This window comes from Lepidochelys kempii, chromosome 18, assembly GCF_965140265.1.
Source record: "Lepidochelys kempii isolate rLepKem1 chromosome 18, rLepKem1.hap2, whole genome shotgun sequence".
Lineage (NCBI taxonomy): Eukaryota > Metazoa > Chordata > Testudines > Cheloniidae > Lepidochelys > Lepidochelys kempii.
Genome location: NC_133273.1, coordinates 7,699,474 through 7,724,675, shown reverse-complemented (window position 1 = coordinate 7,724,675; position 25,202 = coordinate 7,699,474). Strand labels below are relative to the sequence as shown.

Below are 25,202 nucleotides of genomic sequence, written 5' to 3'. Positions count from 1 at the left end.
GCATATTATAGAAACCCCAACAAGGAGACTATATAGGAGTCAAGTAGTTTCAATCCACTCTCAGCAGGAATAAACTCCCCTTGGCCAACAGTTATTCACAACCCCTTGTCCTCCCCTTCCGGTGTTGTGCCTCTTGCATGTGTTCTCACTCCAGTTTAGACTGTAAACTCCTGGGGCAGCTTCTAGAGCCCAATTTAGCCCTGGGGCGCTCCAGGAAGAGGGCACACACAGTTTGAAAAAATAAAACGGCATTTTAAAAAGTTTAACACATTTATTTAAAATACAATTTATAAAATGTTTTTCTGCATACTTAGGAGCACTTCCATGGGGAGACAGACAGCTGTGTGTCCTGTAGCAGATGCACACAGCTTTGCACTTACCACCTGAATACACACACATGCGTGCACACGCATACACACACACAGATAACCATAAAGTGCCCCTAAGAACACACACAAAAAACCCTATAAACATGTATTAGAACAAGAGCTCTAGCCCCTCTGTAAACAGGGCCTTTGACTTATCCCAACACTGATTTCTGGACAGGATCACTGACCTACTGTCCACCTGGAAGAGGGGGCCTAGTGGCAGGTTTCTCCAGGAACGTTGCCCCCCCCCCGCCCGCAGGTTGGAAGCATCCTGACTGACCACGCTATAAGGATGAATAAGCTGGAGAGGGGTGCTCTGGTTAGCTCCCCCCACATAATCTTATATTAGTTATGTGAGGTTGATGCTGGAGGACCTGATTTTGTCCTATGAGCAGCTAGCAAGGATGTCAGACCCCTGATATACAGGTACCAGGTGGTAGAAAAGGGATACTGTTGTCCTAACATTGGCAAGATATCAGAAGCTACATCAGGAGGCTTTTGCCAGCAGCTGGCCAGCCAAAGTAATAGCTATTTTAATTATTGATTAAGGAAAGGCGTGGTGACTACACAGTTATCGCAAATGTCTTTCCCCATCCTCTTCTCTTCTACCCTCCCCCATCCAGCTACTCTTCCCATCAGTTTCTCCTTGCTGCCATGAGGGAAAGATGTTTCCTGTGAAGCAGCTGCTGGCGGCTTGTACAGGTGCTCATGCAGCACATTCCAAGCCCTACCTGAGAGGAAGTTAGGTAAACATCAGATTACAGTCTTATAAAACCACAAGGACTTGAGCCCAACTGCAGGCCTAATGGGACATCTGTACACCTGTGCCCACCTCTCTGATTACAGCAGCGTAAAAAAAAAATTATAATCCTTTAACAAGCATTCCAAGGGCTCACTTGATTTAGGGAATCGCAGGAGGGCAGGACAGAAAAGAAATTCAGTTAAAAGATCAACGTTCTAGTAGATTTCATCTTTTGTACACAGGTAGTTTATTTTACCAGTTGTTTGCTGTATTTCTGTACACATCTTGGTTTACTGTATGGGAATCTCCCATACAACTCACTTTAGGCAGAGGTTCTGTACAGCTGCTTCCTTTCAGGCAAAAGAAGATGGGTTCAGGTGCCCAATATTCAACCTATTAAGCACAAACAGTGGCCCATGTCATATTGCACCTGTACAGAATACATCCTCCAAAAAACCAACTGTGTGGAAAGGCAGCTTCTGGAAACACAGTGAAGCAGACTAGCCCACGGTCCTTTTAGGTGAAGGGATGATCTAAATCCTTCTTGGCCTCTGGCTGCTGTCACAGAAAGATAGTCTGTTTCTATGCCACACATGCTGTCTACAGTAACAGGTCCTATCAACATGCTGAGACATCTCTACTACTGGAGTCTTTCCAGCATACAAGATACATTCTTGTTGCCCCAGCAGAAGGAAGCTTTAGTGTTCATCTAATCCCTTGAGACAATTAATATTAAGAGTTGATCAGCTTCCTTGTTGTCTAATATACAGTTAGACAATGCAACACAATAGTATAGGGCACAGGAGAAGCAATGGAGTAGCTATATTTGACAGCTTGCAACAGCTGATTTGGTGGTACCTTAAAATTCTCTTCCATGGCCAGGACCCCTTCCTCAGACCCCTTTCTTTTTTGGGGGCTGGAGGACAGAGCTTAGCAGAAAGCCATTTGTTACCACCAATGCATGAAAACAGGGATTTTTTTTCCAAACTTTATTGAACATGGTTTGTTCCCGATGTCTATGATTTCTAGAAGTAAATGCATCAAGTACAGCACTGGAATTGTACCATAAGCCATCGGTCCATCACAAGCCACTTAGGGTTCAAACCTCTGGAGCAGTGGTTGCCCAGCCTCCTGCCATACGTCAGCCTTCCAACAAGCACATGCTGCACAGAGCCAGGCTCGTTACCATGCACTAACCGGAGTGGACCAGTACAGTATTGAACTAGTCTATTCCTAGCTTGTAAACCTAGATGCAACAGAGCCCTGTTCCTTCACCCTGCTTTCTCTGCTGGAAGCAGCAGGTGTCTCCATGGGATCTGTCGACATTCCCTTCTCCCCAAATACAAGAAATGTATTACTAAGTTTTTCCTCAAGCCAGCAGAAAACTAGCCAAGCTTATGACAGGTGCAGTAAGCGAACTAGGCCACTGGACTCCACTGGCTTCTGGGGCCAAGGCAATTAGAAAGCCCAGGTACCTGGAAGTCCCCTTCCATTTGCTTGGCAGCAGTGGAGATACAGAACGAGAAGCTAAGCTTGCCAAATCCTAGCCATTATATTGTGGAAATTCCTAGAAACTCCTTTTTTAGAACACTATCAACTACCTCTCTCAATTAAAACAAACTAAACAGTTAAAACCCTTCCCATGCACTTGGTTTAAAGTTGATCTGATTTACAAACAAAAAACAAAGATTCTTTGAAACAGAACTCGCTCAGAAGTGAGAGAGACAACATGCACATGTGGGGAGGCTTCCCATTCCTCTTTTAAATCCCAGGCTAATGAGTATGATAAACATTATTGCTGGCGCTAGCTTCAACTGAAGTGGCACACACGACTCTGCACCTGTTCAGAGTCCTTAACGTACCCCCCTTCCTTTTACAGTGACTTGGGACAGCCCTCGTCGGTGTGCCAATCACAGTGGGTGGAGCAGGGGGTCACAGTGCATGGGGTTCAAGGTCACAGTGGGCAGAGCAAAGGGATCACAGTGCAAGTAAACCAGGTAGTTCCCTCTGCTCAAGTCCATTTGTCCACCACGGCAGTGCAACCCGTGGCAGCTGACCCTGCTTTTGACAGCGTGATCTCTTGCCCATATCTATCTGCGTTGTTTGAAACCTTGTGAACCATCAGGACCCAGTGGTTGCCGTATCACATTATTGGGCTGCCTGGAATCTTCTGGCTGGGAGATCCTTGTTGGCCTGCAGGAAAGAAATCAGTCTTAAAAAGAAGAAATACGTCTACCTCCCCCATGCAATTCCAACTAAGACGGGGAAGAGTCCATCAGTGGAAAGTCACCGCCATGGTGAAAGTGCTGCTGTACTCTGCAGGATCTCACAGGCAATTGAGAATTGACTAGTGCTCCATTTCCCCAAGCCCTGCTCTTCGGCAGCCAAAACTCAGGTAACTTCAAAGTCCAAGTTCCTACCCTACCCGAGCGGAATCATCCTGCTCTGGTTTTATTACCAACCCCTTTGTTCACTGATGTTCTTTAGGAACATTTATCATTTCTGTCTTTTGTCAGAAAGCCATTCCAGTGATGCACCTTTTCCCACCCCACGCACACCTTTTCTTTTTTTAAACTGAAGTCCTTTGGTCTTTGGAAAGAGTGGCTGCTGGTCTGTTCAAACAGGACTCCAGTTTAAGTTGATCCCCCCCTCCAAGGTTATGTTTAGTTGGAGAATACACTGGGAAAGGACTACAGAGCCAATTAGATGTCAATCAGAAGGCAGGGCAGAACATGCAATATGGGGTGGGAAAGTGCCTCTGGAGCAACTGGTCTGTCTCTTTCTAATCTCCAATCAGTGATAAAGCAGCATGGCTGTGGGGGGTGTGTGTGTAAATTCAGCTTGTTCCACACCATTTGAGTGAGGCTAGCCAGCTCAGCTTGATAGTCACAGACAAGACTCTCAACTCGGTAGCCCCCTTGCTTGGGGAAACAGTCACATTTTGTTGAAAGGTTATGCTCCCTGTGTAGACAGACAGACACTGATCTGTGCAGAATTATTTCTAATCCTTTTGTTTTACTATTAAAGACATTTGTATGAAACATGGCAAGTCCTTCCTTGCAGAGTCAACCTGCTCCTGCTGCCTAGTCCCCTGGTTATGTCAGAGAAGGTTTTGTCCTCGATGAAGGTGTTTAAAAGCCCACAATCTGTATCTAAACACCTTTGCTTCCAATAAGCATTTGCTTTCATTTCTATGCATTTGAGCTATACCGTGTCACATTTGCTAACAGCATGCCCCCACCTCTCCGTGGGCTTTAGGTATGTAACATATTAGGTATCAGCCTGGCTCCTCTTCCCTCTGGAGGACTATCATCTGTAGGATGGCATTTGCTGAAGGACTTCCTACAGGGGTTAGTTCAGGGATGCGGCTAGAATTGCCATTAAGCCCCAGCCATTCTCACCTGTCTAGAATGGGTTTCTCCTGTTCCTCTTCTGGGCTTGCGCTGCCCAGAATTCGTTTTCTGGCTTCTGCGTATTCTGCTTCTCTCTGTGCCAGAGACTTTACTGGAAAAGCTGGTCTGCTCACAGAGTTGGGGTTACTAAGCACACCGTTAGTTGTGGGCCTCTTTAAGATCCTGATCTGTGGAGGAGGACCTGAGGGAAGGCTGTCGTCCTGAATGACAATCGGCACTTTAGGAGGAGATTTTGATTTTCTGCTGTTGAAGAAAAGACACAAACATTTAATTAGTATCTATATCCCACTGACAGAAAGCGTTAACTGCTGGGAGCGGGAGCCCTGCCAGACGGATACCGTCTTCATGACTAGGAGGTGTCTTGCAACAATTAAAGACCTTGTTATAATTGCAACTCAGATACTGTAGTAGAGAGCATCCTTATTTGAGATTTGCCCACTCAAGTCAAACGTGTGGAAGGGCAGAAGATAGACCTGGTGCTTTGGTTCCTCTCCTTTAAAAAAAAGAAAAGGGGGGATGGGGGGAAGAAGAAAAGGAGGGGTGCTAGGACACAGACCAGAGAATCTCACTTTCAACTGGGTGGGATGATGAATTAGAGTTTTTTGTTACCAGTTTCAATCTTAAAAATTAAAAGCCCAAAGTTTCTGAGTTGGGGTGTCCCAAGTTAGCTTGTAAATTCTTTGAGGCAGGAAGTATTCTATAGTTTTGTGAGGCATCTGGCCCATTCCTGAGTGCTAAAAAACCCATAGCACCTACATTTGAACATGTAGGAAGGAAAATATACTTAAGTTATCTCAGGATTTCCTACAGCATGCATCAGCATTTGATATTCTCTCTCCAGCTCCACCCACCTTCCTTTCTGGAATTATGTCCCCACAACCCCACTTCAGATTTTTGGTACAGTCCCTCTCCCACCTAAAATCACAACAAAACAATTCTGTTAGCTTAGGCATTTGCCCTTATTGAGCCACCAGAAAACTGAACGAAAGACTGACACTCATCAGAAGTTTAGATTTTTTTTTTTTTTTTTGGTTTGTGGGGGAGAAAGAGAGGTGGGAAGGGGAGGTAGAGCAAGCAGGAAGATAGAAACCCAATTCACATCACTGAGAACAGTGACAAGTCATAGAATCACAGAATATCAGGGTTGGAAGGGACCTCAGGAGGCCATATAGTCCAACCCCCTGCTCAAAGCAGGACCAATCCCCAATTAAATCATCCCAGCCAGGGCTTTGTCAAGCCTGACCTTAAAAACTTCCAAGGAAGGAGATTCTACCACCTCCCTAGGTAACACATTCCAGTGTTTCACCACCCTCCTAGTGAAAAAGTTTTTCCTAATATCCAACCTAAACCTCTCCCACTGCAACTTGAGACCATTACTCCTTGTCCTGTCATCTTCTACCACTGAGAATAGTCTAGAACCATCCTCTTTGGAACCACCTCTCAGGTAGTTGAAAGCAGCTATCAAATCCCCCCTCATTCTTCTCTTCTGCAGACTAAACAATCCCAGTTCCCTCAGCCTCTCCTCATAACTCATGTGTTCCAGACCTCTAATAATTTTTGTTGCCCTTTGCTGGACTCTCTCCAATTTTTCCACATCCTTCTTGTAGTGTGGGGCCCAAAACTGGACACAGTACTCCAGATGAGGCCTCACCAATGTCAAATAGAGGGGAACGATCATATCCCCCGATCTGCTCGCTATGCCCCTACTTATACATCCCAAAATGCCATTGGCCTTCTTGGCAACAATATGTTGACTCATATCCAGCTTCTCGTCCACTGTCACCCCTAGGTCCTTTTCCGCAGAACTGCTGCCTAGCCATTCGGTCCCTAGTCTGTAGCGGTGCATTGGATTCTTCCGTCCTAAGTGCAGGACCCTGCACTTATCCTTGTTGAACCTCAGATTTCTTTTGGCCCAATCCTCCAATTTGTCTAGGTCCCTCTGTATCCTGCCCTCCAGCGTATCTACCACTCCTCCTAGTTTAGTATCATCCGCAAATTTGCTGAGAGTGCAATCCACACCACCCTCCAGATCATTTATGAAGATATTGAACAAAACCAGCCCCAGGACTGAACCTTGGGGCACTCCACTTGATACCGGCTGCCATCTAGACATGGAGCCATTGATCACAACCTGTTGAACTCGACAATCTAGCCAACTTTCTACCCACCTTATAGTGCATTCATCCAGCCCATACTTCCTTAACTTGCTGGCAAGAATACTGTGGGAGACAGTGTCAAAAGCTTTGCTAAAGTCAAGAAACAATACGTCCACTGCTTTCCCTTCATCCACAGAACCAGTAGTGATAGGTTTGTGGCAGCACAGGATGATGTAACCCACCCAAGCCAGAATACAGGCACAAAAGTCTCACTGACAGAGCACAGCAGGTCAAAAAAGAGTTGGTACATGAAGGGGTTACTTGGCTTTCACCAATTTCTTCATTCTATTTCAGTTTTGGTTTTTTGTTTGTTTTTTAAATGGCTTCCCTATAGGCGTGGCTATATCTGCTCTTGAATACGCTACTTCAGGGATCAAATTATCCCCAATGATCTTTCAGCTACACTGCTATGGATTAGAGGTGCCACAAAGTGACATATTACTTAATACAAGCTCCCCATTTCTTAGCTCAAATTGGAGGTTAGTTACATCAAATTTAGTGGGTATCTAATGCAATTTACCCTCCTTTGCCAACTCTCTGAACCTGCAAGTGTCCAACTCCAGGCAGGGGAGCCTAGAACAAGGGTGTTTCAGACCAACAGATCACCATTACCTTTCCTTTTGTGTAATCTTCAGTTTCTTTTCCAACCGTCTATCTATTTCCTGTAAGGGATATGAGAAACACAGTGTGAAACCTCTCCCCTTTTATAGAGAATTTACAGATTCTACTTGAGGACACTTGTAATTTCTTTAGTCTCACTTTTTCCATTACAACAATACTCTTACTTGCTTGCAAATCACACACAGAAAGATACCAATCTGAAAAAAAAAATCCAAACCCTTATATGAAAGGGTCATGTACATTTTCCTGTATTCGTTGGTATTAGCAGTAGGAGAACAGCAAAGCATTAAAGATAGTTTGGGACCCATACTAATGGCTTTTTAAAAAGTTTCATGGTGATAGAGTGGCAGTTCATCTCATCGGAACAGCACCTTTGATCCCAAGGATTCCCCAAGCACTTAAGCGACCACTGAAGCTTCCTCTGGGGTGAAATGTGACTGTTTAACAATCAGAGTAACATTAAACAGTTTCACATATTATACACTCCATTGAGGAAAAGGAAAATATACCTGAGTGTCTCTGGTACAGTTACACTGGAACAGACCACTGGGGTAGCTGCTGCTCCTTGATTCAGTCATGCAGGTGGTAACTAGCAGGGCTCAAGGAAGTGTATACCGCTGGCTCAGCTTGCTGTCCTCCGCCCATTTGCTAGCTTACAAAGCTATTATATGAACTCAACTCATAACCAGAACCATAGTGAAAGCTTGCTCCTAAGGAGAGAGGCTGTCTGCATTGCCATCACGAGCCATTATCAGGTTGGAAGCTATGTGGCCTACAGCCATCCATTCAGCTACATGTGGTTTGCGTAGCAATTCCCCACTATACTAAGAACAGGGAAGGGATGCAAATGCTAAGTCACTGACAACCCTACTTGGTTCTATACAAGTATGGTTTTACTATTGGTTGTGTGGTTCTAGGGCCACCAGCCTGAGAAACCTGTAGCCAAAAGCTCAAGTGACTATGCTGAAATTGGTAAAAGTACTACCAGATGGCAGCTTCATAATGTTCCACTGAGTTGTGTGTTCAAGAAGCCACAGCGGTCTGGGTGGAGCAAACTTTGATTTTAACTGGAAAAGGGCAATGAATGGTTTGGTAGGTTTTTCAATTGCAAAACCAAACCAAAGTTAAGCCATTTGACTATGACAATGACATAGTTCTAGGCACCTACAGCCTCTTTCGACGTCATAAAGACTCCCAATATTGTCAGAAAAGTTAGCATCAAGTTGCAATGCTACACAGACGGTTGAGGGTGTATGCATAAATAAAGCATATCAGAAGCTGCCTACTTCTGACCACCTGCAAGAACAGAAAGACTGGCTGGGAACTGGAAGTGGAGATGCAGCCATCTTGGCTGGCAGCTAGAAGTCTCCTGTACTGGCTGGTGCTGAATCTGAGGATCAAATCAAGGTGAAGGAGCTGCCTTATATGTCTGCACAAGCCCAAAAGAGGTTAATTTCCTGCTATAGAAAAGCGCATTTAAAAAAAAAAAAGCGTTGTGAAAGCCAAGTGCTTAACTACCCTCACCCCAGGTAGTAGACAACTGGAAGGATGCTTCCTCAAACATCTCATTAACAACTCTGTTATTTGGGAGTAGGATGGGGAAAGAGCAGCATCTCAACCAGCTTAAGAGTTCCATGCTTTTAATTTACAGTGCTATTTCAGTTACTTTGAACACTACACAGTGACCAAGCTTCAAAATCAGTCTTGTGTCCAAAACATCCAAGCCAATCGTGTCCCACAACTCCTTTAAACAGGAGCTGAATTTGATAATCCCCTTCTGGGGAACATGGAAGACTAGACTCCTTGTTACACTCAACATGCAGCCAGCAATAGGGAACAGATACCTGGCAGGATAGCATAGAGAAAGGGTGTTACAGGTTTCAAAGTAGCCCTATGGAAATACAATTGGAAGCTACAAAAAAAGCGAAGGGCTTACTGTAAGCACATGAAGCTTTACAAGGAGTCGAGCTGGAAAGCCTACTTTGGTTTCTCTTACATGTCTGACATGAGAGCATGACTGGGCTGAACCCTTTACAGAGTACTGACTCTTGGGGGGGAGGAGGGGGGCAAAAACACCTGTGTTTTGGGGAACATCACTCATTACAGCTCCTAAATCTCTACTTGCCAAATGACACATCAAATATTTGCCTGATGCATTTATACCTAGTGGCAACTTACAGTAGCCAGTACCATTTCACAATCTTAAATAAGAGAAAAACTAACCCGTGTTTTCTCACACAAGTACTGTCTTTAAGCTGCATCACATCACATCTTAGAAACGAGTCCCATTCTCCAATAAGATCACTCTCTAGATATCAAAAACTTAAGATAGAGGCACCTTTGCTTTGCACCAGCAGAGATTCATTGGCATTTTGCCAGGTGTCTAAAGGCTTCAACCAATTTGCACATGTTCCAGGGAGAGATTAAAAAAATACAACAAAGCCATACTATTTGCTTGAGGGTTTTGCTTCCTTGACAGGAATCATAGAATATCAGGGTTGGAAGGGACCTCAGGAGGTCATCTAGTCCAACCCCCTGCTCAAAAGCAGGACCCATCCCCAATTAAATCATCCCAGCCAGGGCTTTGTCAAGCCTGACCTTAAAAACTTCCAAGGAAGGAGATTCTACCACCTCCCTAGGTAACACATTCCAGTGTTTCACCACCCTCCTAGTGAAAAAGTTTTTCCTAATATCCAACCTAAACCTCTCCCACGGCAACTTGAGACCATTACTCCTTGTCCTGTCCTCTTCCACCACTGAGAATAGTCTAGAACCATCCTCTCTGGAACTACCTCTCAGGTAGTTGAAAGCAGCTATCAAATCCCCCCTCATTCTTCTCTTCTGCAGACTAAACAATCCCAGTTCCCTCAGCCTCTCCTCATAACTCATGTGTTCCAGACCCCTAATCATTTTTGTTGCCCTTCGCTGGACTCTCTCCAATTTATACACATCCTTCTTGTAGTGTGGGGCCCAAAACTGGACACAGTACTCCAGATGAGGCCTCACCAATGTCGAATAGAGGGGGACGATCACATCCCTCGATCTGCTCGCTATGCCCCTACTTATACATCCCAAAATGCCATTGGCCTTCTTGGCAACAAGGGCACACTGCTGGCTCATATCCAGCTTCTCGTCCACTGTCACCCCTAGGTCCTTTTCCGCAGAACTGCTGCCTAGCCATTCGGTCCCTAGTCTGTAGCTGTGCATTGGGTTCTTCCGTCCTAAGTGCAGGACCCTGCACTTATCCTTATTGAACCTCATCAGATTTCTTTTGGCCCAATCCTCCAATTTGTCTAGGTCCCTCTGTATCCTATCCCTGCCCTCCAGCGTATCTACCACTCCTCCCTGTTTAGTATCATCCGCAAATTTGCTGAGAGTGCAATCCACACCATCCTCTAGATCATTTATGAAGATATTCAACAAAACCGGCCCCAGGACCGACCCTTGGGGCACTCCACTTGATACCGGCTGCCAACTAGACATGGAGCCATTGATCACTACCCGTTGAGTCCGACAATCTAGCCAACTTTCTACCCACCTTATAGTGCATGCATCCAACCCATACTTCCTTAACTTGCTGGCAAGAATACTGTGGGAGACCGTGTCAAAAGCTTTGCTAAAGTCAAGAAACAATACATCCACTGCTTTCCCTTCATCCACAGAACCAGTAATCTCATCATAGAAGGCGATTAGATTAGTCAGGCATGACCTTCCCTTGGTGAATCCATGCTGACTGTTCCTGATCACTTTCCTCTCATGTAAGTGCTTCAGGATTGATTCTTTGAGGACCTGCTCCATGATTTTTCCGGGGACTGAAGTGAGGCTTATTGGCCTGTAGTTCCCAGGATCCTCCTTCTTCCCTTTTTTAAAGTTTGGCACTACATTAGCCTTTTTCCAGTCATCCGGGACTTCCCCCGTTCGCCACGAGTTTTCAAAGATAATGGCCAAAGATAATGGAGCAGAAATTGCTTTTCCAAATCAATCAGTAATAAAAGTCTGGGACTGTTCAGCTGTCAGTACCCTGCAGTCACACAAAGAGGGGGCTATGGGCCACGTTTTAGAACCTCACAGGCGGTTTTCATGGCACACATATTAAATTTTATTTTTCATAGCAGAGCATTCAGAGTATTCTGAAATCTCATTTTGGTGATGCTGGAGGGCTCCCACCTCCATAAACTCTCATTCCCTCCCTCCCCACCCTTTACTTTCTCTATCACCATCCTCAGAGAGCTAGTGCCAGAAACTTCCCCTTTCAGTCAAGTCAATTCAAGAGTTAAAAGCCACCTCTCTTGTAAAATTATTATGGTTTTCACATCAGATTCTTTTCTGCACATGTAAAGATCACTTCCTTGGATGCACTTGGAATGAGAGTCAAGGGGCTTGTCTACATGGTGAGTGAATGGACCACAAGCCAGAATGTGAACTTAGAGCACATGAGTTTCACACACACTAACATTGCTTGTGTGCACGTCTACAGTGCACTAGCAGTTCCTTAGTGTGCTATGAAACAGAGTACATCAAAGCTCAGTAAGGAACTTTTAGTGAGCTGTAGCAGCATCCGCATGGGACATTAACGTATGTTAAACTAGTGTGCTCTAGGTTCACAATGTGGCTTGCACTATACTAACTTGCTAGGTAGGCAAACCTAACATCACAATCCCTCTTAACTTTCTTCCGATCAAACCCCTAATTACAATCATACTAACAACTGTAAGTTGCTCCTAACAATTTCTCTCATTTCCTTGGCTAGAACAGCCTCACAATCAGAGCAGAGTTGAGATGAAAGAATATCCTGGTCATGCCACAAATCATTGTAATTAGAACGACTGGGTACTCTTCCAAGAGGAGATACTTCCCATCTTCACCCTATTCCAATTACACAAACACTTTGTGATCACACATGGGGGGAGGGATAGCTCAGTGGTTTGAGCATTGGCATGCTAAACCCAGGGTTGAGAGTTCAATCCCTGAGGGGGCCATTGAGGGATCGGGGGCAAAAATTGGGGATTGGTCCTGCTTTGAGCAGGAGGTTGGACTAGATGACCTCCTGGGGTCCCTTCCAACCCTGATATTCTATGATCCAATATTGCTGTCACATACTAGATCCAGCCCACGCAGTTCTTCCTAATAGCCCATGTCAGCAGCGACCCCACACCATCTTATCCTTCTTGTGCCACCCAAGTCCTCAGTCAGTTGGTCACATGAATCCAAGTGGGAGCAATTTTTGTGTGTGGGGAAGATACCACATGAGAAATAGGAAACAATACTACATCTCAACAATCTTCCCATTGGACAGGCAAGACCCCCATTTTTTCGTTTCAAAATAATCTATCAGTTTTGTCAGGGTGCCCTTTTAGACTAAGAATGCCTGGGGTAATCCACGAAGGATGACACTGCAAAGGGAATGAGTGTATTGGAGGAAAGGTGCACACACATCTATGGTCCAGCTGAGTACTCTGGATCTTCAGCAACTGATTAGTCTTGTTTAGTCAACATGGCATGTATAGTCATTTAACAAACCCCTATGATTTGGAGGCATAGCAGTTGCTCTAACTCAGATTTGAAATGGTTGGTCACAGAAATCATATGCCAAATGTCTTAACAAAATAGACTATAGGATTCCAAAGTGTCCTCACAAATAGCTGGCATTGTAGCCTACCAAAAGTCATAGTCAGTGGACTATATACAGTTGTACTCAGCTTAAGTGGTTCTACCATATATTTTCATTACATCAAGATTTAGTACAACAGAACTGAACACAGTAGAAGAACCTATATAGAGCTGCTCTCTCCCACCATCCCTCCTATTACTGTGTTCTATTTCTTTCCTTCTCATGACTCCTTGCAGTGTAATTCCTTGGTCAATTTCAGGACTCCTCACTGGTCCACTTCTAAAGCATGATATGGCAGCACAGCATCAGCTTTTCCCTACTGTTACCACCCTCACACCCTCTCCCAAAGAAGGTTTCCTTGTTACACCCATGATCCAAATAATCCCGACCGCCACCCATGTTGGGGTTCTAACGCCAGTCAGACACCCACTATGAACAGCAACAGACAATTGAGAGCTTCCAATTATGTTTAAAACTCCCGTGGCTAGCGCCCACCAAGGGGTTTACCAAGACATTTTGTAATTCATGTGTATTTATGCAGAGATACTGTATTAATCATATATTTTCTCTTGAAACAAACATTGTTACCTCACACTCTTGAGCTCTATTTGAGATTGTTTTTTTATTAGGTGTTGCTATATTTTGCACTCATGGTAAGAAAAGTCAAGTTACAGTTTGCAGAATGTTACCTATTCAAATTATGTTGCCACCTTACTGGACAGTGTCCCTTAACGGGTCAGCAAAAAAATGTGGGATATTAGTGACCTCTCTTCCACACGTCTAGCAGTCCATAACATTGCATGCATTTAGGGCTTGAAAAGTTGATGCACCTCACAAACTTTGGTCTCAACACTTTGAAACTGAAACAAGATCACTTTAGGGGCTCCCAGCAGTCCTGTTTTTGTCAGTTGATTCTCAACCAACTTCAGCTACTATCCTCACATGCTGCACTGTGTCACTGAGCTATGCAGATAACATGTTAAAATTAGGGTCTGATTTATGACTCTTGAGTGCCAGAAGCACTACAGCAACTGAAAGGCACGAGCTTACAGGAGAGACAATCAGACTTACTATTAGAAAATATCATGCAGCGCACACACTCATTAATTGGGTTGGTCACACTGCATGAGAGCTATGTTTATCTTTTGAGATTATTGGATTCTGTTATGGGAGGATACCTCCTCTTCACAATTCCCTATATACCAGGTTTACATTAACAATAGCTAAGAAAGTCCATTTTACATTCCCCTTTTTCCCCTGCAAAGGGATCTATGAATAGATTACTAAATTTAGTAAAAGAATTCCTATATGCTGTTTTTATCTCAGTCATTTTTTAAGACTCAAGAGAATCCAACAGAAAGCACAGTGTTTTGCTTATCCTTTGATATTAAAAGCCTGTTGTGGACGGGGGCTAACAGAAGCTATATATTTATCATGAAGTAGGTCTTTAATATCAAAATCTCCATCCATCTGCATTAGAGACAAATGCTATAAATATCAAGACCTAACGAAAAGTAATCTGTCGCATCCACCAAGAACAAAAGGCAAACCTACCACAATCACTGTCTATAGTCACTTATCCTGATTGAGAATTCCATTAATAGAGGACTAGTGTTCTGCAGCATGCATTAGAACATGTAGATGAAGGGCATCCATCTCCAAGGCAACCCAGAGATGCACATTCCAGACATCTTTTGGTTGGAGTCTGCATCCACAGTTCAGTACAGAGCTAGACGCCACACCAGGTAGGCATGGTTCTCCAATTTGTGGGGAAGTGGTGGAAAGGGAGAAGAGCAAGAATTAGCGTATCACGAATAGCCAAATTTGAGGTGGAGTCCCCACCTAGTTCTCCTGTTCCCAAGAGACTAAAATAGTGAGTGAAGGAAATTCCCTGAAGTTCCCCAGTGGCAGAATTTCTGGAAATGTGCAAATAGTGATAATTTGCCTTATTTCTCAAGATTTTTCTATATATGGACAATGTTTACACTTCAGATGTACTGGTATTTCTCCTATGTCTCCTGCATAGGCTATAATTTTTTTTAATGTTAAAATTAGTGCTTCATCAAATAGAGGAGTCTCATTTATGTCTGAAAAAACAAAGTTAATGCCCAAGGTTACTGGAACTGAAAGTAAACAGTTATCTATTTTTTTTTTCCAGTTAGTTTACTTTGTGAATTGCGTATTACTGTCCTACTATTTCTCCTGCATAGTCAATTTCTTCCTTGATGAGAATGAACAAGGGAACAGAAAAAATCCAGGCAATATTCTCATAAAACGATTCACTTTCTGAAAGAGAATTTTTTTTTAAGTTGCTCTTTAAGAATAAGCTTGAACAGCATTTTCTGTCACTTTAAGGAACAGTAAGGGAAGAAGTCTAGTGAACTGAAAACACAAGATTGGAGTTATTTTGTGGAAAATCAAGAGAAAATGTGTGGTGGAGCAGGCTGTAATGGCCACCAAGGAGAGAAGTTATGTTTGGAAGTTATAATTCTGAACAGCAGCCATGCCCCTTTCTGTACTTTGTACAAATTACCACTGAACACAAAAAAACCCCCCTAAATCCTGCTCACTTTACTCACTTGAGCAATCCCATTTGAGAGTGAATAAACTGAGTGGGATTGGGCTTTAGGAGTTGAATCCTTCAGCAGTGATGTTAAACAAGGTCCTTTCTACTTATTTGTAAGGATGCAGTTAAAGCTCCTACGGCATTTTATGAAGCGTAGGGGGATAACTCTGAGGACCTGGCTAGAATTCCCTTACTTAGTGAGAACAGGTTTTAAAATGTTCAAGGTTGCATGAGCCATTGCCGAGTGCATAATGCAGCCATTCAACCACTAATATCCAACTCATTGCTTCATAAGGTGCTTTGGGATATGCTTGAGTACAAAAGGCATTAGATACAACTAATTCTAAGATATGTCTAGTTTGTTTCCCCATTAATTTCTCTTCTCAGAAATGTTTCATTAATTAATGGAACAATTTTCTAGGGTACTCCCATTAAATCCTGGCTGTAGTTTGTAGTCAGTGCAAGGTTCTCAGTCAAGACTATTTTCAGCTTCACTGGGGCTTAGGTTTTCTGAAGGTAGCCAATTCTTAGCAGCAGCCTGTGCAGTTAGACAACTGGGAAACAGCAAGTACCACAGTTGTTCTGCAAGACTACATTAAATCCTAAGCAGTGACTTACAAACTTGTGTTCTGCGGCTTCAGAACAGCTAAATATTTTGATGAGATATAAAAGCCTTTAAATAGTATTTCACAAATTCCTTTGTAATCCTTGAAATCAAAACTCATCCTTGTACCTCATACATTTTAAACCTCGTCAACATCCTCAGCCTTCAACTTTACCCTGAAGCCATATTTATATGATTCTTTGTTCACACATTAAAATCCCATTGTGTTCCACTGAATTCAATGGATAGTTCTTTTATGACAAGAGGACAATGCTGATTAGCAGTCACAGGGTCAGACTCCATAACTCTGAAATAACATTTCCCCTTAGCTGTTGTGCTTTGATCACATTTCAGGTCAATTAGAGTTTACTGCAACAGGCTGGGAAAGATCCTAAAGTAAATTCCATATTAATATAGGGAGGCAGCGTGATTTAGTGGCTGAAGCAAGGAATTGGGAGTCAGAAGACTTGAGCTCTGACTGCTACTTACATGCCTCTGCTAACCCATTTCACAGTGCTATGAGACCCACGAGTGAAAGGTAGAATACACAGCAAATGCACAGACAATAAAAGTGCAGATCAGAAGTACAATCACTACTCTGCTCAATCGCTCTTATATATCACCTGGCTGCTAAGAATTTAGAAAAACTAAACTGTCTGCTCCCCATAGCACACCAGGGTGCAAGATGCATCCTAGCCAAGTGGCCAGGGTTCAAAGTCAATTTAAACTTAGACTTTGAACTACACCAGGCTCAGTTTTAAGCTTCCACAAAGAGCCATTAGAATTAATATTTTAGCACTACTCCTTGGAAGAAGAAGCCACAGCACCATCAGCTGAACAGTACTACTATGATACGAGATGGTTGAGCAAATCTGAATTTATCCCTCCCACTGCTTCCATAAGAGATGTTACCAATAAGTTGGCTTATTAAGTTGTTAAATTTGAAGCCACAGTTTGAGAATGGAAACAAGTTTCCAAAGAACAAAAAACTATCCTTAGGTTACTATCAGTTTCTTTGCAGGTAACAGTGACGTAACACCTTGGGGAAAGAGCAGCACAGCCGTACTGGAAATGGCTGTAGTAAGACGCACCGAAAGGGTTACATCAACGTTTCTGTCTTTTATATGAAGATTCAACAGCTATTTTTAAAAGGACAAATTGGAATCAGTCGCTTCACTGCAGGTCTGTACCAAGTAATTGGAATTTGGCTTTCAGTACAGAGTCAGTTTTACATAAAGATCAGAATTACATCAACGGCGAAAGTGGTGAAGAATACTATTGTCACTAACATCTCTGTTTATGAACAGAAACACAGGCGCGCCAACTCCTTCTAGCCTGTAAGCAATGGCAGCTTTTCCTTCCTACCAAGTTCAAGTAATAGTGGTGAGTTCTAGTAAAAGATGCTAAATTGTACGTCTGGTATACCATGTATCCTAACTAAATGTTATGCATGGATTATTTTTATAGACACGCAGGCTTTCCTTCTGCCCTGTACTTTTAAACACCAACATTGTACTGAAGAGTAAAAAATGAAAGGTTAAATTCCATACAGCATCTGTCAGAGTATTTGGCTCATGAACTCTGAAGCTGGAGGAACATATTTGTTGCTGTACTGGTCTTCAAAGACGACGGCCAAAGAGATCATCAGGATTTTATAAATAACCATTAGTCAGGCCCAACTTACAGCTGCAGTTACCTTCACTCAGATTAGTAAACGAACAGTATACTCTGGGAGACTTCTGGCTGGGTGAAAACAAGCTAACGCTGTATCAATACAAACCTATTTCTGTCTTGAGGTACTGATATAGTGCATAATTTGCAAAATACCATTGATGAACAGTTGATCAAACCAACATAAAGCAGGCAAATTAGAGCTCAGGCTGATATACCATTGGCTCCAAATGACCCCTTTTCTCCATACTCCCCATACACTTATAAGGCGGACATTCTAGCCTTGAAGTAGTCTCCAGCTTGAAGTCTATTCAGATTCAAAAAACAGATTAAAAATGGTTCCAGGTGCTACACCTACCTTTAGGCCCTCAGCTAATTTTTGTTATTTTACAATTACTTTTGAAAAATGTTACTCCCTATAGCTGTACAGAGGAACTCTCACAAACAGGACACTTAAGTTATGTTAGTGGTTAGGATGCTAGGCTTGGACTTGGGGGAAGATGTGCATTTGATTCCCTGCTCTGCCACAGACCATGGACAAGTCACTACATCTTTCCATGGCTCAGTTTCCTCATCTGTAAGATGGGAACAAGCAGTATTTTCCCTACCTCCTGGGTGTGTTATGAGGATAACTACATTAAACATTGTGATTGTTCAGATACTACAGGAATGGGGGCTTTAGACAGAAATGCACAAAGTAAACCAACTGAAAAACATGTGTTTACTCTAGTCGCTCTGTTATAGTCATCTTAGGTGTTACTTGCAACAAGATTCAGAATAGAGATTTAAATTGATCTCTCTTTTAATTTTCAAATTCTTGATTTTTATTAGTTTAAAGGTGACCAGCAAAGAAAAGAGTTGGATTTATGCCTGATTTGCCTAAAAGTTTTTTTTCTGTTTTCCTTGACGTAAGAAATTAAAGTCTTGTCTGCCCGGGAAAACTCTGGGTATATTTACACTGCCATTGGCAGTATGATTGCAGCACATGTAGACACACCCAAGCTACCTTTAATCTACCTAGCTAAGGTACCAATACCAGTGAAGCCATAGCAGCATGAGCACGTGCCCAGACTCCCTGGCAGGCTTGTATTAGGGCAGCTAGCCTGACGCTGCTACAGCTGCATTGCTGTTGGTGCCCAAGATTAAAGCTACTTTGGGTAGGTCTACACACTGCGGTGCAGACATACCTTCTGATGACAAGATGTCACAAGAATTGAGAGGGAAAGGCCATTTCCAGACAGCGTGTTTGAAACTCTGACTCCTGGGCAACAAACAACTTTTTGAAGTTTCACCAACTCATTCTTTCAGTTCAGCTGTGAGAGCACACAGTACATGTTTTCAGACATCTAGGAATTCCTCCAGCAAAACCAGGGAATACCAGACTAGATATTCCTGATATTTTAAGAGTATCAGCCAAGACACAACTTTCGGGACAAGCTGCAGCAAAAGGGAATACAAAAGCCCAATTCTTTAAAAATCCTTCATACATCATTTTCCCCACACACATTTATTATTACTTTGGAGATAAAAATAAAATATATATGCAAATAAGTCTACAAGTTCTATATTGCCCAACTGACAGAGTACCAACTAATGAGTCAATCTTTTGTAAAGGTATAATTAACAGGTAGGTATTCATTAAATTGTCCATAGGGACACTATTAAAAGTCATGTTTATTTTATTTTTTTTTTTGCTGGTTACTAATACCTTACACTGATCATATGTTTAAAAAGACATTTACTTTTCACAGTTTATTTTTTGCACCATATTCATCTTCACAAATGACTAGAATAATCAGTGTAACTATCTAGCTCTCCTGCACTAAGAGCAATGCTGCAATGTTGCACTAAGTATACTGTAGAGGCATGTATAAATTCAAGTGAAACTTTTCATATGAAGTCTTAAAACCCACAAAGAAAGATTTCTATTATTTTTCAGGGTTGTTGTTTTTTTTTTTAAATAAAAAAAGAGGGTTTGTTTTTTAAAAAAAAAAGCCCAAATTTCAGGCCTACACTACTCAGGAGTTCCTATTTAAACAACTGAGATATTTTAATATTTACGCATACATTTTTAAAGGAATACCATATACAGAATGGCTTACACATTTTTCCAAACCCACTCCTGTCTTACATGCCATGGTAGAATATGAACTACCTACAGTTAAGTACTTAACCTGTTTTGCTTCACCTGCCCATAGTGCTTCTCCAGATGGAAATTGACAAGCAGTTGTGCTCCACTGGGTAAGCTCTACATATCATAGTCATTGGGGTTGCTCTACGCCGAACAAAGTTTCGGTGAAGGAGAGAGAGAGGAGAAACAATGACCTATCAGCAACAGATGATCAGGTCAGTTCATGGGCTCTTGCACATAGCTGTTCCCTCATGGTTCTAGTAGCAGAGTGATTCCACTAAGGCAGCTCTCAAATTTTACAGCCTTATAGCAGTTACAACAGTTTACATGAAGAGTAAGCATGTCTACCTATAGCTGCCTTTAGAATGGCAAGTGTTTTATCCTTTGTGAAGAGTCACACTGTCTGCTTTTACCATCTCATCTCATCTCCCCCACCACTCCCTGTATGTATCCTGTTCCTCTTTTCCTGTGGGATCTCTCTCCACCACTGGTGGCCCTGGTCTCACTGTCAGCTCCTAGAGTCTCCAACTGGTGGCTGGCATCTCCAATCTGAGGGTAGCTCCTGTTTCCTCTCCTATGTAGCAGCAGCCTCTATAGGAGGTAGCTAGGTTTGCTCCTTCTTCCAACTGCTGTTACAGGCATCAAGAGACTGGACAACTGTAGAAGCAGCTGCAAGTATGGAGGAGTTAGCACCATGTGGTCAGTCTGCTCTCCATTGAGCAGTATGAATACTACTGCACTGAGGATTACAGCAGTTTCCCCCTGTTGGGCCCACTGGGAAAACACTTTAAGGAGGACCACCACTTGAGATGAGATTTTCCTGTAAAAGAAGTTTAGAAACAACTACTAAGGGTATAGACTGGGGGGGGGACACAGAGGGAAAGTGGGTGGAAGCCTAGAATTCCTACATTCCTTCAAGTCATTGGTCTTGGCCAGAATTATCAACAGCCCTCCAGACAAGTTATGTACCTTCATGGAACATTTTAACGAGATGGGGAATTAACACCAATGTTCTAGACAAATTCTAATAGCAATGATGATCACAGCATTGACAGACTGCATAATTGTTTCACTGGCAAACACTATCACTCCACTCCTGGCTTATTTAGCTTAATGGCTTTCAAACAAATTGTAACCCAACATCCTTTAACAGAGAAAAAAACAGTTTTACCCAAATAATGATAGTGAGAAATGAATTAATAAGTGTAAACAAGTAGAGAGACATTGTCCAAGACCAAATTCTATCTTCTCACACTTTAAAAGCTTACTGTTATTTAGCTTGTCCACTCTCTGAAAAGGGAAGATGCTAGGGCACATCTCACAAGAATACTAATTCCCCTTCCCTCACCATGCAGCTGTGTGCACCATACAGGTTACCCACCTACACTACCACTCAAATGATGACCGCATTTCAGTGGTGCTGTACGTAACACAACTTTGGGATTCTTCAGAATGAAAAACACAATAGATATGTAAGTTATTGATCTGGCTATTGAAGATCAAAAATGGGTGATTGATATTTGAAGTGAAACAAAGGGAATACTTGGTAATACTAAAAGCAGGCACATTCTTGTCTTAAAAAAAAAAGTATAGAGAGGAATCATGCTTCTTGTCAGCCTCTGGTTAGAGATACCAGCTCTTTAGTTAGTGAATTTAATGTTGCACGTTTGACAGAATCAAGTACCAATTACCTTACCAGCCACATCACCCGCAGCAGGTGATGAGCCAGAGCCCACCCAACATCACGACACTTTGCAAGTCTCACTGCGTCTCTCTAAAGCGAGATTTCATTTGAATCTTTCACGAGAGCGGGCGAGTGAGCTGCAAAACTTTCAGCACCTTCCCTGTGGTTGCTTTGTTTCAAGCTACCTTTGGAGGTAGGAAATCCTGACTCTAAGCCACAGCCAGAACTCTATTATTCAGCCGGCGATGAAGATCTCGCCCAGAGGCCCCCATTCATCGCCACATAATCCAGACACATTTCTTGGGGGGGAGCGATGGAGTTTAAACGCAGTGAGAGGCACGTGCGAGTCCAGCCCCAAGCCCCAGACCCGACCCAGCCCCCCAAGGAGAGCTGGGGCCCGGCCAGCCGGAGACACAATCCTGCCCCCGTGGACCCACGCGGGCCAGCAGCTGCCTGTCCCGCCGGGCCGGGCGGGGGCGATGAGGGCGGGGCAGACAGGCCCCAGCAGGAATGGGGACACGGTCCCTTTAAGAGGCCTAGCAGGCGCTCAGGGACCCGGGCTCTTCGCTGCCGCCCGGCGGAGACCACCCAGGCGGGGCCCCCTGGCCAAGCCGCGCGGCCTCGCCCGCGCTCCCCCGCGCGCGCGGCTGGGCCCGAGCCGGGGCCCTTCCTCACCCCGCTGTCGGCCGCCTCCTCCCAGCTCTCAGCGACCTCCTCATCTTCCATTTTAAGTCTCCGCCGCCGCCGCCAGGCCAGCCCGCCCCCGCGCATGCGCCCTGCCCGCGCCAGCGATCGGCGCGGCCGCAGCCTCAGCACATGCGCGCCGTGAGCCGACCTCGGCCCCCTTTCTGCACGTGCGCGCTCCTGCAGCCCCACGGACATGCGCACTGCACAGCCCGCCGCCTGGCTGAGTGAGTTGAGGCGTGGACACACCTGTCCCCCCGGCCCCCAACCCGTGGACACACCTGCCCCCCCCCCCCGACTCCCCATCCACGGGCAGCCGGGCGATGAACACACCTGTCCCCAGTCACACACCCCCTAGCCCATGAACACACCTGTCCCCAGTCACACACCCCCTGGCCCATGAACACACCTGTCCCCAGTCACACACCCCCTGGCCCATGAACACACCTGTCCCCCCAACTCCCGCATCCACAGGCAACCGGCCCATGAACACACCTGTCGTCATCCCCCCAGCCCCTGAACACACCTGTCGTCATCCCCCCAGCCCATGAACACACCTGTCGTCATCCCCCCAGCCCCTGAACACACCTGTCCTTCCCCCCCAAGCCACAGGCAGCAGGCCCCTGAACACACCTGTCCCCAAAGTAACAACAGGCAGCCAGCCCCATGAACACACCTGTCACCATGTCGGGAGGGGAGATAAATCTGACAAGGACCCGGGGAGTAGGAGGAGAACTGGGACTGGCTGGGCAAAGAGATGGACCAAGGAGCCAGTGGGGATGGAGACTTTGGTGATGGGGGTGGTGGGTGAAAAGCAGGCTGTGAGGGGAGGGAGATAGATCGGACAATGAGCCAGGCACAGGGAAACTGGGATAGGATGGGCAAGGAGAGTGGAGACAGGGAATTTAGGATGTGAACAACTGGTAATGGCTCGGGAAGGAGACTGGGCTGGGAGCTGGGCATAGTGGGGGGCTGGGTGTTGTTAAGGAAAAGTTAGCACATGTGACTCCATTTTGGTTTGGGGCCCACCATAGTTTAAATGCCAGCACATCATACACCAGGAGGAGCGATCCTTAGATACTGAATCCCTTTGAAAATCCTCCTCCTTTTCTCCAGCCTGCCTCGACTCCCAGGATCTGGTTTTTGTCAGTCTCTAACTCCCTGTCTCTTGGCCTTGATGTGAGGCCTCCCATCCTGATAAAAAAGGTTACTGATGCATGGCTTTAGGACCATGCTGTGTAATTAACATACTGGTATAGCAGGAGGAATGCACCAAGCAGGGATAGGTGGTAGATAAGACAAGGGTTTGTTTATTGGCTAAGGTTTCTGATGCACGAGGGCAACATGCTTTGCTAAAAAGTATATAACCTTTGTATAATCTGTATTCAGGGTCCCCTCCTGGCTAGCAGGGGGGCACCACGCTCGAGAGTAATAAACTTAGTGTCTTTTGGGAACTCTGCAGTTGTGGACTTTGTTTCTGTGCCTCAGCCTAGATTTGAACTGTGCTTGACCTATCAGGTATAATTCGCAGCATTGGTGTGCGTGTCCTACCAGGTGTAATTTGTAGCATTTGTGTGCGTGTCCTACAAGGTATAGTTCGCAGCAGTTGTGTGCATGTCCTCTCAGGTGTAATTCGTAACAGTGTGAGGGAGATGAGGATGGGGTGTAAGACTAGGACTTTCCAGGCAAGAGGTCTGGGAATAGGATGAAAAGCCTGAGGAGTGGAGACTGGGACTGGCTTGGTGAAGAGAATGGGGCTGGACCAGGAGTTAGGGGTCGGGAGGAGACAGGACTGGGACAGGGACAGGTTGAAGGGGATGTGGCAGAAGGGGTCAAGCTTGTGGGGAATGGGCAGAAGAGTCTGTGCCCACCAGAGTGCACTCCTCTCTAGAGCCGAGAATGAAATCCAAGATGCTGGAGTCTCACCATTCCTCTGCTGTCAGCAACTTCCTGTGAGACTCACTGGCAAATTGTTCCATCTCCCTCTAGTGCCGGTCCCCATAGAGGATGACAACCTACTTCTGCTAACAGTTACGCCATTAGCTCAAGGGGCAAAGGAGTGTGCAGTGACCTTGCCTGCTGTAGAAATCAAGAAGAACAAACTTGGACGGAGCCCACAGAGACCATTGTAAAGTCCACAGAAGCAGATTATCTCCAGAGCTCTGTTGATGGTTAACACCTTAGCCAACAAATTGCTCTTATATGAATACTGCCTCCAGCAGCTGCTGCTTTCTTGAGAGCACAGCAACATATTGCAAAGACCTCCTTTGTCTCACTCTCTAATATAGGTATTACCAGCGCTGGGAATGACAGAAACCTTTGGTTTGCCAGTAGTCGCACCACCCTATCCTGTGGTACCCATCAGCTCTCACAACGTAGGCAGGTTTGGGCTCGGCCAATACTTGCATAAGAGGCATCCAAGAAGCACCTTGGTGCTGCAAAATGGGACTGACAATTTAATAGATGGCGGGCGCCTTTCCTGTATGTTAATGTTGAACTAATGCCCCAGGATAGTCCTAAGAGTTGCGGTGGTGCGATTGGTGAGATGTAACTCCAAAGTTCTGGCTCCTTGGGGCTGTTGAAGTTGCCAAGGCATTTTGTAGGAGCAGAGGTGGCCAAACTCCCATCTGCCTCCCTAAATTCCCTGGTTTGCACTCTCAGGCAAAACTTCAGCAATGGTAAAGCACAATAGCTTCCTAAGTGCATCAGCTGGGCTGATTGGTTGATAGAAGGGATATAAAAGCATATGATGTCACTGTTAAAGTTTTGTGTTACAGGGATGTGACGTTATTGACATAATCTGGGACCGTATAGATCATCGTTGCAACCAACGTCCTGTAGTGGCACCAAATCATATAAAGGGGGCCAAATGAGGTGTCTAAGACAAGGTTATGGTTTGTTGATTATCCTGTCTATATGTGTGTATCATTTTTGTAGTTGAAGTTATGAAT

The 25,202-nt window shown here is 44.5% G+C and overlaps 1 protein-coding gene across 1 annotated transcript; it reads right to left on the bottom strand.

Moving 5' to 3' along the window:
* Positions 1 to 251: 251 nt before the first annotated feature.
* Positions 252 to 22,356, bottom strand: SZRD1 (SUZ RNA binding domain containing 1). Its single transcript, XM_073316299.1, has 4 exons — positions 22,243 to 22,356; positions 7,292 to 7,341; positions 4,512 to 4,766; positions 252 to 3,303 (listed from the first exon to the last, which is right to left on the bottom strand). The coding sequence occupies exons 1-4, from the start codon at positions 22,336 to 22,338 to the stop codon at positions 3,201 to 3,203; spliced, it is 504 nt and encodes a 167-aa protein (XP_073172400.1). The 5' UTR covers positions 22,339 to 22,356; the 3' UTR covers positions 252 to 3,200.
* Between the last annotated feature and the right edge of the window lie 2,846 nt (positions 22,357 to 25,202).

What these genes read in the sequence shown, in the direction of transcription:
- SZRD1 (XM_073316299.1), bottom strand. Translation starts at nt 22,338, where the DNA reads ATGCGCGGGGGCGGGCTGGCCTGGCGGCGGCGGCGGAGACTTAAAATG. An exon ending in AAGATTACACAAAAGGAAAG is followed by an intron (nt 4,767 to 7,291) that starts GTAATGGTGATC and finishes TTTCTTCAACAG; the next exon opens with CAGAAAATCAAAATCTCCTC. An exon ending in GAGAAACCCATTCTAGACAG is followed by an intron (nt 3,304 to 4,511) that starts GTGAGAATGGCT and finishes TCTTTCCTGCAG; the next exon opens with GCCAACAAGGATCTCCCAGC.